The sequence below is a fragment of the Strix aluco genome, chromosome 7, assembly GCF_031877795.1.
Source record: "Strix aluco isolate bStrAlu1 chromosome 7, bStrAlu1.hap1, whole genome shotgun sequence".
In the NCBI taxonomy this organism is placed as follows: domain Eukaryota; kingdom Metazoa; phylum Chordata; class Aves; order Strigiformes; family Strigidae; genus Strix; species Strix aluco.
In genome coordinates this window covers 41,941,672-41,957,607 of record NC_133937.1, presented here as the reverse complement: position 1 = coordinate 41,957,607, position 15,936 = coordinate 41,941,672, and the positions used below count along the sequence as shown (strand labels likewise).

General features: G+C 44.2%; 1 protein-coding gene across 14 annotated transcripts in view; it reads right to left on the bottom strand.

The window, feature by feature from the left end:
- Positions 1-15,936, bottom strand: part of ALDH18A1 (aldehyde dehydrogenase 18 family member A1) — a 49,849-nt gene that overhangs the window by 28,557 nt on the left and 5,356 nt on the right. For 3 of the 14 annotated variants that reach the window (XM_074831595.1, XM_074831596.1, XM_074831600.1), the window contains exons 7-13: positions 15,604-15,678; positions 15,379-15,504; positions 14,334-14,429; positions 13,971-14,068; positions 13,200-13,365; positions 12,310-12,447; positions 8,730-8,892 (exon numbers count right to left, since the gene is read on the bottom strand). In XM_074831595.1, the coding sequence (XP_074687696.1) occupies positions 8,730-8,892; positions 12,310-12,447; positions 13,200-13,365; positions 13,971-14,068; positions 14,334-14,429; positions 15,379-15,504; positions 15,604-15,678 (862 nt within the window). The other 11 variants (XM_074831604.1, XM_074831611.1, XM_074831610.1 and 8 more) reach the window with 9 other exon arrangements.

Genomic DNA, 15,936 nt, shown 5'->3' with positions numbered 1-15,936 from the left:
TCTCTCCTATCAGGCCTTTAACTCCCACTACAGTAATAATCTACACCTGGTGTTGCACTGTCACTAGAATACAGATGGATCAAGCTGTGTTGCCTCTGTGGCTGCTCCTCCTGATCTGCCAGAATCACTTCACATTCTCACTGCAAGGCTGCTTGCAACTAAGGGCAACCCTGTCCTGGAAGACTGCCTCCTGTTTCCCTTTCCCAGAGACAACTCTGCTAAGAGTGAGCAGACAACAAGGAGTGAGAAGTGGCAGACAGCATGGATCATTCGAAGGAAAAAAGATCAGAAAGAAATAGCACATTTTTGAAACTAGCTTGTGGGAAAAGGCAAGGAAACTAAGTTAACAGGAAGACAGAAACAAAGTTTTAAAGCAGCAGCAGACATCAAGAAAAGAGATACATGAAATAGGAATGATGCTGCCAGAAAGCACAGAGCACAGGGCATGCTGTAAATGACAAGCTTTCTTTCAGGGTAGTCTGAGGATACGGAACAACTCCTTTCTCTCTTCTCACTCAATCAGTGATTTAAAGTTAATTTCAATCCTCACTTTCCATACCTGGAATGGTTCTGGTCTTCAGTAACAAATCAAGAAAAGGTACATAATTAAAAAAAATGCAAAAACTTCTGCCTTACTTGGAGGGGAGGGAGCAATAAAAAGAAATGCAAAATGCATTATTCCAGTATTTCTCCAAGACTCTAGCATCAGCTTAAAAATTTGTTTTTTTCATTACCAGGAAAACCTACTCCTTCCAAACTAGTCTCCCAACCTGACTTTTAAAAATACCATTCTGCCATCATCTCTTTAAACAATAAAAGTTATCCTTATCACTCATATAAAGCAATGCTATTGGACAATTTTCAGGAATTTATTATCTTCATAGCAGCTGTTAAGTAGCACATTGCATTTAGGTTCTGTTCCAGATTAGTGTAAAGAGACTTAGTCACCTTCCCAAGCAATAATAGGTCTCAAATCCTAGAACTGGTGCCTTTAACAACAATCTGTAACACTCATTTTTCAGTCTGTTGGCTGCAGGCCCATGGGATGTCCACAACTATTTGCAGTGAGTTGACAAAATAAAACTAAATAAACTTTTTTCACAGTTTTATATATAAAAGGCCAATATCTCAACTGCGTGTTAGCACATTCCACAAGTGAAAAAAATCTGGAAACCAAACTCCTATAGAAAGAGCTATACTGTACTACACTTAAGCAGAGATAAATCAAGTTCCCAGGGAATGCACACAATTTTAATGAATTAAGTCTTTACCATATCACAAATAAGTCCTCTGTAACATACAGTGGGCTTTGTTATTTAAATAGCTTTGTCACCTTACCAACTATAACTTTTGTAATTAAAAAAAAAAAAAAAATCTGTAGTTCTTAGTGCAAACTCAAAACCAAGAAACCTTCCCAGAGGGAAGCCAGTTCAGAACTAACTAAAATAAAGAAAAGCTTCAAATAAATTGTCTTTAGCACAGTTCGCAAATAGCTTTGCCCAGGTTCTACAGAAGTTATACACACTGAGAACAGGCAATTCAAAGCAACATGTACCATGCGATTCTTTTCTACCAGGAATCCATTCCAGCAGGACAGTGTGGTCACAGCAGTCTGCGTCTACTGGCATTGCCTTGTGCAGCAAAGTAAAACCCTATCACTGGCCTGTTAGAAGCGTTCTAATAGCGGCAATCTGAATGTCTCAAAAGACAGCCTCTGTGGAAGTTCCATTTGTTACACCTTGTCTATAAGCAAGTTAAGCAGCACAAGCAGGGGTGTGTGGTAGCAGCACTAGGGCCAGGACCAGGGCCTCCCGCTGTCTGCCCTGGAAAGGGCGAGCAGAGGAACCAGCGACTGGCATACAGGCAGCAGCAGAACCCACTCAAGCACAGACAGGAAGTTTAACGAAAGACAACGGCAGACAAACTGCTTGTTGCACGTTTATCAGTGACACCTACAGGCGTCACTCCTCGCCTGAGAACTTCGACCGACCAGAATTTCCGTACCTGAGCCCTCCTGCTGAAACCGAGACACAGATTTCTGAGAGAAGCAGACCCTGCAGTCCCGCAGAGCCGCCGGTGGTCCCGCAGAGCGGCGGGCGGCAGACGTGGCTCAGCCGCCCGGCAGCGGGAGCCACATCAGCGCTGCAAGCGCGGACTAAAAACCAACCGCTGGCTGATGCAACCCCAGCGACTCCAGCCTCATCCCTCCCACCAGCACGCACACCTTCCCACCCTGCTGTCCCAGCAGATGATGTAATTCTACTCCACGTTGCAGCACAAAATCCAGGGCTTTACAAGTTACAGCATTAACAACTGTTTTCTGTCTAGTCCCAGACTAGTCCAGACAGCCCTACCCACTGCACAGGCTGCCTGGCCATCTCCCACATCAAGCTTCCCTTGACCTTGATTCTCTCTGTTCTCAGATGTTCGTAGTCTGATGCAGACAGCAGATGAAAGAGATCTGTAGCCAAGCTTCTGAGAGTGGCTTTACCTCCTCAGGCACTTTACCTCCTTCAGGTGCTTTGTTCTCTCTACTGCAGCCCAAACGCCTCCACAAGGGCAAGAGTGCTTTGCTCTTCACTATCTCCCATATCCCATCTGCATTCACTTCTAAATTAAGAGAATCCTAGAATCATTTAGGTTGGAAAAGAGCTTTAAGATCATTGAATCCAACTGTAAGCCTAAGGCCACTAATTTAGCAAGTGCAACTTCTATGAACTATGCTTCCAAATAGGAAGCAACAGGTTCCCCTCAACCCTCGCAGATACTGAGGAGCTGCTTTTCTTTTCCAGACACTGAAATAGAGGAAGAATTGGTAAGAGAAAATGAACAGAAACTAAATTGGTACTTTCATTTGCCACACGAAACCAGTAGTTTTTATGGAAGGATGCTTGTTAGTGGCAAGGAATCCTAAATTTGCTACCTGGTCAGCAGTTATTTACCTCAGTGTATAGCAAGCATAGTAGGAAGTGAGCAATGGAAAACTGTGGTTTCACATAGTTAAGGGCAGTGAACATCTTGAGTAATCTTAAAAAGAGTTTCATCTTTGAGAAAAAGCATGGAACTATCCTGATGGTATTAACAATCTGTAGGCAGACATGCTACAGTCCACCTTCAGTCCTAGACACAACTGCGCAGAGATACACCTGTGTTTGTGGCAAAGACTTTTCTCCCCCCACTAACTAAAAAAAAAAAAAATAAAAAAAAAAAAATCACACAGAGTATCTGCTTTAATCAACATTACTCAGTGAGGAACATAAGGACACAGGTACATTTAACCAAGGACTAGTCCTTACTAAGAAACCTCAAGAGAGGGTTAGTTAGCATCTTTCAAGTATTTCCCACCTCCTGACACCATCTCTCTACTCTTGCCTGGATCTAATCTGGCTACTTTCTTCTACCACCTGTTTTCAGCACTGAGCAGCAAAACAACAGGTTCCACCAGCTGTTAAGGACAAAGATGATAGAACCAGCATTCCAGTTCTGTTCCAGCTTCCCTATAGCCATCAAATGAAGGCTGTACAAATTCCAAAGATCATACAGGAAAAGCAATGAGGCTGATTAAAAATTTTGTAATAGCTATGGTTAGTAAAGTGACAATAGTGCCACTAAATGACAAGATACAAATCACGTAACCAGGACACGTGCTCATAACCAGGAGAAACTGTAGCCAGGGAAATGCAAGGATAGAATGAAAATAAATCAAAAATGTAGACTGAAGTCAGCACTCTTGTTTAATATTTCAGGAGAAAGACTGATTTCTACGTTTAGTACCCTGGGTGTCAGCCTCTCTTCTATAACCTCTTACAGAAACTTTAGTTGCACTTTTTTACCCTACAATATTTTTTTGAATTCATACCCTCCATTTCCAAAGCACCATTGTGGAACCTCTTCAACAACTGCCTTCTGGCAACAGCTAAGCCAGCCAGCCAGCCACAACTTCCTAAGAAAAAACAGGGAACGATCACCAACCGTGGGATTTATTTCTAAGCCCCTATCCTACTCCAAGAGCAGCACCACTCAAAACAGCATTCATCGGCACTTCAGCCTCATTGAACGGTGCATGCGCAGCTCAGCATTCCCTCCAGTTCCTTATTTTTAAGCCATTTTCCTTTACCTACCTTTACTTTTTTATTCTCTGCCCTCACAACATCTTTCCCTCTTCTTTTGGGGTTGGGGAGAAACAAGATAGCATTCAGTTTCTATAAAGGTTAAGATGACACCCAAATCCTAATGGGGAAAATAAGAAATAAAATAAAACACATCAGTAGAACAGCAGTCTGTCAGATGCCCAGATAAAGTACATGGGCAGGGCAAAAAAGGAATTAAAACCACCTGAGTACTCTCCCAGTCTCCAGCTTTGCGTGGCTCTGGGGCTATTCACCTTTTCCACACCACTCATGACTGTACAGACTTGTAGTGCACCCACCCTCTCATTCCTCCCTCTGCTGTGATGCTCAAGTTGTCCCTAAACAATTCTAGCACCCGAAGTGCACCAGTTTTGCCACCCCTCCTGCTCAAAGGTGCAGTTCCCACCCCCCTCCGAAAAACAGCTTGATCATGGTAATATTCTGGTCAAAGACCAACTGACCCACCTGTCTGTACAATCACGTGAGTACTAGCACAAGCAAGAGAGAATCAGAGCAACTCCTTCAACTATGCTGCCACTAATAGGTCAGTATAGGATGCTCTTAACTCTCCTTATATCAAGGCTATTTCAGATCTACAATCATCTCCATTGCTCTTCCTCCACCTCCCCAATTATCCTAAACAGAGTATAGCACATTACCCAAGGGAAAGTCCAGAACTGCACAGAGTACCCAAGTCTGGACGAGGCAAGGATTTATACAGTGGCATGATATGGTCTGTTATTCTGCACTTCATTCCTTACCTGATAATTTCTACCATTCTATTTGCTTTTTGACTTTCACTACACCTCAAACTGACTTTTCAGAATACCATCCACACTGACTCTCTGGTGTTTTCTTCCCTAGATGCTGCAGAAAAACAAAAATACCATTGCTTTCATATTCCTACTAATACAACGTGCAACAAAAGCAACTGAAAAATTACTGAAGCTAAGCCTGAAAGATGCTCCCTATTACTGAATACACTTCTTATGACAGCCCTGGCAAAGAGTAGCTTAGAAGAGCAAGGTAGTACAGCAAACAACCAAACAAATCAGTACAGCAATTGACACAACTATTATTCACTGACACGTATACAGAAAAGGTAATGTACTTTCTACAGTGATTAAATACAAATACTACAGAACAGGAAAAAATAAAACTTAAACTCTTTGTAAATTGCTTCTCAGTGTCATCAAGAGCAAATATGACAACAGAAAGAAGGTAAACACGTCCAAGTAACCATCATTTTTTAGGGTACAGTTAGCACAGGTATAAGCATTTATGGAAGCATCTTAGTTATTTTTCATTTAAAAACCCAAAACTGTTCTTGACTTTGTAGTACAGAGACACTCGCTAAGGGCTTTTGGAAAACTGTAAACTTTGCTCATTAAGTCTCCTTTATCTACAGTTTTATCACTTCTTTCAGAGAGCTATCAGGTTTCTTAAAAACCCTCTGATCTAATCCTGTTATATCTCCCGTGAAGAAACACTAAGTGAACAACACAGGCTTATCACCAAGAATCAGGTCAACACCTAGGTAATAACTTTTACGTGTCATGCAAGTGTCAGGAGGGTTTAAATATTTTTTTTGGGCATGCAAAAATCTTGTAAGTAGATGCAAGAGACGAGTAAGGAAAAAGAAATCTTAAGAGGAGCAACAGCTCTGCTCTCACAGAGCTCCGGAAGAAAGGCCAATGCAGCTCGTATCAACTAGTGCTTGCAGGGTGCAAACTGTAATTTCACTTTGCCAACAAGTCCACGAGGTAGCAACGCTCTGCAGCCGTCGAGGCGTGACCCGAAGGCTGCGGGGCTCTGGAAGCTTGCGAGAACCGCAACAGGGAGCACGCTGACGCGAGGCAGCGCTGCCGCCATGTCCGCACCGCACCTCTAAACTTCTAAGGCTTAGCTCGCCCCCCCCCCCCCCGCCAAAGTCCTCACCCCGCCGCTGCGAGCCCTGCAGACACCGCCCCTGACCCTCCCGTTCCAGCAGAGGAACCGGCAGCGACCGCTCCGACGCACGCGGTGCGGGGACGAAAGGCCCGGTCCAGCCCAGCGCCGGACACGCCGCGCCTCGTCCCGCCGCGCTCAGCCGCAGCAGCACGGGCCCGCCTCGACGGCGCCCCCCGGGCGACGCAACCGGGCCTCGTCGCGGCCTCCCGGCCCCGGACACAGCTCGCCGCCGCGGGCCGAGGCCGCTTGCCAGCGCAGGGCGCGGAACCCGGCGGAGCGGAGCGCGGCCCATCCCGGCCCTCACCGCCCGGCCCGGCCCGGCCCAGCCCAGCCCAGCCCTCACCGCCCGGCACTCACACTCCCGCCGCCGCCGCCTCACGCTGCTTCCGGCCCGGCCCCGCCCCCGGCGGGCAGCGCGCGGGGAGGGGGCGCGAGCGCGCGGTCTGGGCGCTCCGGTGCGGCCGGGCGGGGGACGGCGGCGGCGGCTTTTTCCGAGTCCCGGAGCTGGGGTCGGTTCATTCTGCAGCCGTAGTAGGGGCGGCGGGCGGCGAGGGGGAGCGCCCGCCCCCGCCCGGGGGCGCTGCTGCGTGCTCTCCGGCTCAACCCCCGCGGGGTTTCGGGGGCGCCAGCAGAGGGGCTGGGAGCCGGCCGCGCTGGGCAGAGCCAGCCCGGCCCGCGGTGGCCGCCCGGTGCCGGTGTCGGCGGGGCTCGGGGCGCAGCACGAGTTGACGTGAAGCGGCGAGAGAGAGAAACCCGCTGTGCAGGAGCAGTGGGGGGCGCTGGTGGCGTTAGTGCGCAAAGGAAAAGCCAAAGAAGACATCTTAAAGATTTCTGTGAGCTCCTTAGTGTGCTTCCATCTGGCAAGTTTCTCCCTCTAACCCTTTGTTCCATTCAGTTACTGTCACCTCTAAATTAATTTCCTGGATTCCACAAATTAGGAGCATGAGAGGACATGTGACATAGACTACAAATGTGTTTTGCTGAAAGCTTTGCAAAGATCCTATGGGCACAGCTGAGAAGCCATGTCTCTCTAAAATCAAAGCTTGTTGCTGTACTGATACCACCAGCCATGTATAACATCAGAATTCATGTGTTCCCACTGGCTTTCATGGGCTGCCCCGGAATCAGAAGCAATGGAAGCAGCAGACAGTAGCACAGAATTTTTTCCAAGCTAATAAACCATGCAAACAATTGGAAAGTTAAATATGTGAAGTTACCCCATAAGCTGCATGTTTTAGATGGGTTGTGGTTTTGTTTTATTCAGGTTATCATCTTTGATATCCTGACTAATTACAAGTTTTCCAGGGGTTTTTTTGCACTCTTCTGTTTTAAGTTTGTAATGAGGAAGAGCAAAAGTTGCTATACACAGTATAGGTACAGAAGCAAGAAACACATTTTGTTAAAGGTAGGGCAGATTTCTCTAATTTTCTTGCCCATTATTGATTCCACCGGAGTCCTTGACAATAGATGGGGCAGATTTTTCCATCTGAAGAATTTAAGATAATAAATCCTTTGCTAAAAAAATATACTGTTGTCCACCAACTTCATGGAATGATCGAGCAGATTTCCTTACCCTGTGTGATGCAGTGGAGCAGACTAGATAATCAGAAGATCACCTTCAACTTCAAAACCAATAAACTTACATTCTGGTTCTATAGACTGAGCCAGAGGAAAGGTATTGCAGTAAGCTTCAGTCTCATAATACATCTACAAATTCTTTCAATCAAAAAGTTGATTTTTTTCTTTAGGGCTCTTCACAACTGTCTCTGATGTGCCACCTAGAATTTCAGTGGCTATCATTATCAGTCCAGTTCCTATCTGGAGCCACAAGAGAATGTTCCTTACCTAGGCAAAGCCATATTTGGGCCTGTTTCTTCAAGAAAAAAAAAGATCAGGAAGGAAGCTGTCTTGACAAACAAGTAAAATTCAGTTCAATTTCAGAGGATGGAACATTTGCAATTACTTTGCCTTGTGTAATGCTATTGCTAATGTAAACAGCGACTAAAACACAAAAATTTCAATTTAATATCTGTATTTGAAAAGGTATAGAAAAATAAGAGTCAAGAACTGTCACAGAGACATGGTTATCACGTAACTAACACTGACAGGTTAAAGGTGACTGGCAGACATGTCTACTCATAAAATAATAATTCAGGCTGCCTGGGAGGGCTCCTATATTTTAAGTGTTCAGTTAGTTCCAGGTAGAAAAATCAGGTGCTTCTTCAACAGCAAGATGACTGAATGAACCTTGCTCCTCTCTCCATACTCCTTGGTTTAGAAAGAACTTTCAGTTTCTGGGAACGTGGAATGTTCATTTTAACGTCCTTGTTCCTCATTAACGCACCATCTCTTGATCCCTCCATCCCTCAAGTGTTTCACTGCAGTGCAGTTTGCAGACAGTGCATATGGAGAACAGAGGCATGACAGGACACAGGACAAAAGCTGGTCATGTGGCTTAATCCAAGAATAGAAGGCACATAGATATCACAGGCACAGTATAAGAACCTGAGGAGAAAAGTCTATGATCTGGATCATAATGTATCAACTTACTTACTGAACTTTAAGTACAGGTCCCCATCTATCTGACTTTTCAAAAGCAGAGAATACTAGATATTATTAGAATCAACAAAAAATAGCCAACCAGATCACCTCTGTAACTTCGTTCCAAATTCATTGCCACCTTGAATGGGAAAAAGATGTCAAACGGGAGTTTCCAGTGCACTTGGGGCTGGCCTCGTGGAGGTTCTGGCCATTCCGTCATGTCAGCGAAGGTAACAACAGTTGTCAAAGGTACTGCGCTTGTGCTTAGGAACTGTAACAAGAAGGAAAGCACAAAGAGCTTAGCAAGCTTAATACAAGAGATACATCTCCTTGATTTGCTAATGGAGACCCACTGTAGACGACTGGCAAGCAAGGTGTCTTCAGGATGGTAGGAATTAAGTGTTTCAAATACATATCTTTAGTGGAGTAACTCTGCTTCCCTAGGATTGATACTCGGCAGGTAAATCGAGGGCACAGGTCTTGGGAAAGATCAGTAGCTACTGTGCATCATGCGTTATAGATCTCCAGAATGGAAGCAGTGACTCAAGCTCTGCTAGAGTAAGTCTTCTATTCAGAGGAAAGATGTATCAGCTAGTTGGTAACAAGAACAGAAGCAAACGCAGATGTATTTTTTATAAAATTATATATTTTATGTAAGATAAGATCATCTGGCCCTTTGAACAGGTGATTGCTGCCAGAAACAGAGAGGACTGCCACAAGATTTGATCCTTTCAATAAAATATCAATAAAATAAAGCAAGGACCCAATACAACAACTAATTTCTCACATTTTAGGATATTGTTTCAGGAAGGAGACAGATTGGTAGGTCAGTTAGTAAAGATGGAACTGGGGACTGAACTTCTAAGGCCTCAGTTCCTTTCTGTTTCAACAGAATGCTGTAAGACAATACACTGACTCCTTGAGCTGTGTGGAGTTTCATTGCTAGCTTGGGCTGACTTAAGACCACGCCGCTGCCAAAAGAGCAACCTCACTCCCTGCCCCAGCCTCCCAGCTCTGCACGCTAACCTCGAGAGAGGGATCTACTGGCAGCATACCTCCTGCACTTGCACTGGTTTAAGCCAATCTGAGAAATCACCACTGCATTCACTTCCCTGGAAACAATCTGGGACATTGCCTTTAGAGCAAAGCTGTGCAGGAAACATTTGAAAAAGTTCCAAGACAGAATTCATGACTCTTTAAGAGAAAAATATGAGACTCCTGTTAGGGAATTTTTGTGGTACCTCTTGAGGCAAATTAAAAACACTTTTGTGCTTAAACATAAAAGAAAAATGTAATAAACAATGCATTGGGCAGAGTCCTATCACCATACATGGTTCTACATGGAGTCTGCAAAGATGCATCATGAGCAGATTCCTTATAATCACTTGCACCAGCCCCAGTCCTGAGAGCATCAGCATGGGGCACCTCAGCCCAGCTGTGGGTCCATCCCCAGCCCAGCTCTGCTGCCCAAAGGTGGCCCCTGAGCTTGTGCCCCAGGGTGTTCCCATTCCAGGATGGCTACAAGATAATACTGAGGCTGTTTCTTATTTCATCACCAAGGGAAACTTCACTCCTTTGCAAGGAATCTGTGTCTGGCATCCCTGGTTCTAGCCAGTTTAACCTCTTGTTGCAGTGGGGCCTTCTTGCCCTCCGTGCCAGATCATTCCTTCATCACAAATTACCACTGCTGAGCAGTTACAATTAGAATCTCCCCTTCACCCTTGGTGGATATAAATTCTCCTATCAATGAGTAAACAAACACATGGTAGGCACAATCGCCTGAGTCAACAAGAAGCCTCAAAATGATTCTGGCTTTGTGTCTGGACTTTCAAAATCTGCCTTAAAATCAGAGATTAGTGGGGAAGAAACCCCATACACAACCCCTCCTCAACAGCTGGGAGAAGGCAGCCACAAGCAACACCTTGTATAGCTTAACATCACTGAAGACCATCTTGTATTTTCAGGAAGTCCAAATACAACTGTGACCAGATACTGTGGGTGGGTGTAGGAAATGGGATGTCTTTCCTGGGTTCTGTGTTTTCTGGTCAGTCACTAAGCCAACTCTCCAGTGACACAGTGTGGTCTAAAGGAAAAGGTTTTCTCTAAAAATTAATAGTTCTTGGATAGAGAATCTGTAGGCTAGAACTAGGAAGTGACATAATTTAGAAGTAAAGCAATATACAGCACACATTGGTGATCTCACTGGTACGCTTGCAAATGGCTGTAATTCTTAACTGCTGGGTACAGTCCTGACTGGTACCTTTGCTAAAATGTCTTTACTAACAACCCTAATTTGTGGATTGTCACTGATGAGGTCAGTTCTGATTTTAATGCTGTGTTCTTTTCTTGATGGAAACTTGCTTTATCATTGGCTTTGCAATATACCTTACAGCTCTAAAGTAATTGGCATCCGTTGCTCAAACAGATGAAATCTGAATCTCACAGTTCTAGATTGGCTAATCCTTACCTGCACTTATATTAGGAATGCAAGTCTCCCTCCTCAGACAGAAGTTTTGTTAATGGAGCCATGTAACAGCTCAGATTTAGAAAATATCTTTGTGGGGCGGGGTGTCCGTTTGCCTCAGGGCAACATGTTTTACACAGTGAACGTTTTCCTATCATGTTCTTTTCATGTATGTTGCGAGAGGACTAAGAGGTACCATGAAACACATCCAAGCAAGTGATGTAAAATCTCATTTAGACTGAGTCTCAAAGAAGAAACTGAGTCTCAAAGTTCAAAGTGTAGTAACAGATCAGACAGACACTTGCCACGTAGTACCTCACTGCCATGAGAATACCATGGGCAGGTGTCAGCTGCTCCCCCTAAAGCCCTGGCACAGAAGTGTAAGCCTTCAAATACATGTGCTGCCCAAAGGACTTTCTGAGGTCAGGAATCCAGCCTTGCAGCAAAATGAGATCCACTGACACACGCCTGAAAAAGACTATTCATTCTCCTTTGCGAACCTGTCAGCTCCACCTTCCTGCTGACATCATAGAATAGTTTGGGTTGGAAGGGACCTTCAAAGGTCATCTAGCCCAACTCCCTGTAATGAGCGGGGACATCTTTGGCTAGATCATGTTGCTCAGAGCCCCGTCCAACACAATCTTGAATGTTTCAGTCATGTACTCTTCTCTTAGAAATCTCCTTTCTGGCTTATACCCTTTCCCCCTAATTCTTCAAATCAGCTGTCATCAGCACTAGCCTCTTCCCCAGCTACCTGTTGGTGATTTCAGAACCCCTAGAGGAATATAAATATCTTCTTGCACATATTATCAGCATGCTGTGGAGTCTGTCAAATACACATCAACTCAAATTCCCTATCAAGGCTTTAAGAGACAACTAGATAAACATGTAGTTATTGAATGCTTATAACTACTACTTCATACTGAGCATAATTAAAAGTTTAAAGTTTGAGTCCTTAAGTGGCAGAAGGTGGTTTGGGGCTAGAAATAGGGTACCTTTTCCAGTTTTACAACTGATTAAGGACAGTACTGGTAAGACCATAAAACCACCTTCCTCTATGGAGCTGTTAAATACAAACTCTTGCCATTGCATCCAGACCACTGCTAAAGTTCAGTAAATCCCAACGCAGTAATGTCAGGACCATTTCATTCCTTGGTTCTTAAATAACCTGTGAATCCCATTTAGTTACCTCTGTGTATGAGGGAGGGGTTTTAAATTCCATACCTCCAGGGGCTGACACTGATAAAGGTACCGTGCACCCAGTATTTGAGCTTGTGGGTTGGACATAAGGCCCACCTTAGTCCACAATATCTGTATCTCCAGGGTCACAGGAACCATGCAACACGAAGTGCAATTCACAGCCTGAAAATAAAACATACCCCAAACATCTTAATACAGTATTTTGAAGGTGAAAGGGCCATTATGGTCAAAGTCTAGAATTCTGGATAGCATAAGTCACAGAACGGGAATCGGTCGCTTCAGCACCAACCCTGTAACTTCTGGTCAGGTCAACCACCCATTTTAGAGCTACATCCATCTCACTGTCATCTCATTTCCAAATAGAATTTGCCTCAGCTCTACCACTTGAATTTTGCATTCTATTAGGCCATCTCCTGACAGATTAATATGTATTAAAATAGAACTTCCCTTCTCCATAAGTACTTGGATTGCAAACTTTTACCCTTATTAGGTAATATATAAATATCCCTAGAAACTGGAAAATCAGAAAGGAAGCTAATAGTAAAACCATCAAATTAATAGGAATTAACCAGGCAGTATTAGTATTAGAAGGCTGTTAGAAAACCAGGTAATACAACACTGGATTCAGTATTAAACTCTTTTTCCCCATTTAAGTAGCAGAAACAGGATTCAAGAGGTATTAAATATCAGGGTTTTTTGTTTTTTTTTTTACTAAGTATCCTAATAATATGAACCATAATAAGAATGATGGCTTACAGGCACTAAGACCCCTGAAAGTCTGTAGATTGTCATACAAAGACAGTAAGGCCAGTTGAACAAGCTGGTTCTTTTTTTCCCATGCCCATGCTTCCCAAGGCAATACAAAGACATGAAAGGAAAAATATTCACAGCTGGTCTTTTTGCATTCGTATTACCTGCACGCTGCAGTTCCGAATCAGAATGGTTGTCCACTCTTCTACCTGGGTTGAGTGAGCACTGCCAGTTATAGCAAGGTCCTCTGCTTTGTTCATTCCCTGAAGAGCCTTGTATAACTTCTGCTGGATGTAATTACAGTTACTTTCTTCCAGTATTGGTGATAGGCTGGAAATGAGAAAATAACAGCTTTAATAAAGTTATTTCCAGGACAGAAAAACAAAACCATTATCAGCATCCTTCTTTTGTAATGAGAATTTCTTCCGCTCTTGTAATGAGTCAACAGAATCATTACTAAAGTACTGGTATTAAATGGATGCAGTCTCAACCTCCTCTGCAATGAGAAGGAAGAACAACATGGCAGGGTAGTGCATGATAAGGAAAACTGTCAGCTCCTTAGCCATCTTGTCACATCAGTGGTCATATACCTGCCCTGTCACCAACAAAAGAATGATCCAAATCATCAAAACAATCACTTTTTAAGGTTCCATTATAATTCACTCCTCAGATACAAACTCTACTCTTGCCCAAGACATGTTGCCAGCCTGCAGCCTCAAAACGTCCCAGAAGACTTTCACAGTGTTCAGAATGTTCTCCAGGTCCACCATCTCTGACATTCAAGTCCTCTTAGAAGTATATGAGAGATCCATTGGTGAACTTGGGGAAGGACCTAGGCTCCACAGCAGTGTGTTGAGAGACTACGGAAAAACATGTTATGTGAGTCCACACCTTCCAAATGTGTCAGGAAGGGTGACTCCAGAGTGTGTTGTTACCTGAGCTTGCAGCCCATCCTCGTATTTCTTCCAAATTGTACTGTGTGTCTGAGGAACTGTGAGCAACTTCCATCACCTTCGCTCCATAAAATGCTCATCTAACTGCACGTCAAGAAGCCAAACAAAAGCATAAACAATACAGGACACCCAACTTATATTTAATAATCCCTTCACCCCACATTTCTCCTTATCCCTACCACAGGACTACAATTCAGTCATGACCAAAAGGCCCGCTGATGGCTGCAATGTAATACTGAGGTGTACCCTCACAGGTCAAGGTAGAATCTCTAAAGTCCAGGCAGTAGAGCACCAGATGCCAATAAACTCAGTGAGAAATAAAACTTGATAGCAGAGAAAGGATACATGCTGCATGGCACCACTGTCTGCAATCAACAGTGGTGCTCCAGTGATGTAGCCAGGGTTTCCACTTCTAGGCAACGTATGAGAAAGAGTCCTGGTCTACAAGGGGAAGAAAGAAAGGAAGAGGAAAACATTATCACCAATGAGATCCATTCATCTCAGAAAATCAAATTCAAATGTAAATGTAACCCAGTTTTTGAATGACTGAATATTATGCACTACTAAAGCCTCCATTATTTGTTTCCAAACCCTCTTTCTTACCTGGCAATTTCATCTGCAGTCCACAAAGTAAAAAACTAAACGTCAGTACCCTGAAATGTGGATGCTACCTGGACAGTTCTTGGGATGATGAATTCATATTGCTCAGCATTTGTCTCTAAGGAAGCGAACACATCAGTCTGGGCAATTCTACAGATGATCTGCCCTGATCCTGATTCTGAGCAGCAGATTCCACTTCTAAATTGTTTTATGGGGAGAGCCTCCGGGGATAACTTCAGCAAGGTTACGTTGTACACTTATCAACCCCTGAGGTAACCACTTACTCCACTTTACACTGCCTCTGTGGGACAAGGCTTATATGAACTTCAACACACATTAGTATTTCCCAGATTTCCACCCCCTCCAAAGTAACTTTGTTCACAAACACTGAACACTCAGATACAGCACCACCTCCAACCCTTTCCTTCACAAGACCATGCTGGTGACCCTGATGTCATCCTCTCCCCTTCCCTCCTCCACCAAAAAAACCCCCAAACCAAATCAAAACAACAGCAGAAAACAGTCAGATAAAAATAATCAGCTCCTTCAAACACATACAGTGCAAGACTGCATGCTTGCACTGAGCCTGAATTTTTCTACTAACATGGTTTACCTGAGAGCAGAGCAGACCTGCCTCCTTCCTTTGACCACCAGCTGTGTCCCAGGGTTCTGGTACTACCATACCACAGTGACACTGCTCTAATCTTTTCCCACCTCATCTGTACAAAATTGGGTCACAAACTACAGCCTGCAAACTTGGTAAGTGCCCGGGGAGGATGGGGGCACTGACCCAGAAGCGCAAAGTGAAGTGCTGCTGCAGAGATGATCCTGAGTTCCCAGAGATGTTGCTCACTTTGAACTGGACAGAAACACTCTGAATCCCATGTGTGCCGCTGAATTCTATCTCGTAGATCACCTGAAAGTCCAATTCAGAGAAGAATTGGAGGCAGTCAGGTAATAGGGCAATGACTTTAAGCTAGTGTTGAGCTGCCCATAGGAAGGAAGATTCAAATACCTCAGAAACAACATTGTTACATGTGCTGTCTTTCATGTGGGGAGCTCCGGGTGGTGCAACTGCTGCGACCTTTACCTAGAGACAATAAGCATATTAACAATTAGCAGTTGTTTAAAAAGAGTGTGCCTTTCTTACTCTTTTTCCACTGCTTTTCACTCCAAGTCAGATTCCTGGGGAAGCTATGATCTGTGGACAGAACAGCCTCCTCCAGATGCCAAATTTTTTCTAAGAAAATAAGCTACCTCTGTGACTCTAGCCCTATCTATGCCCATTCATTTAAAAGTACATCTTTGTGGGAGTGTCAGCTCCGTGCAGCTGTGGGAGATTCAATAT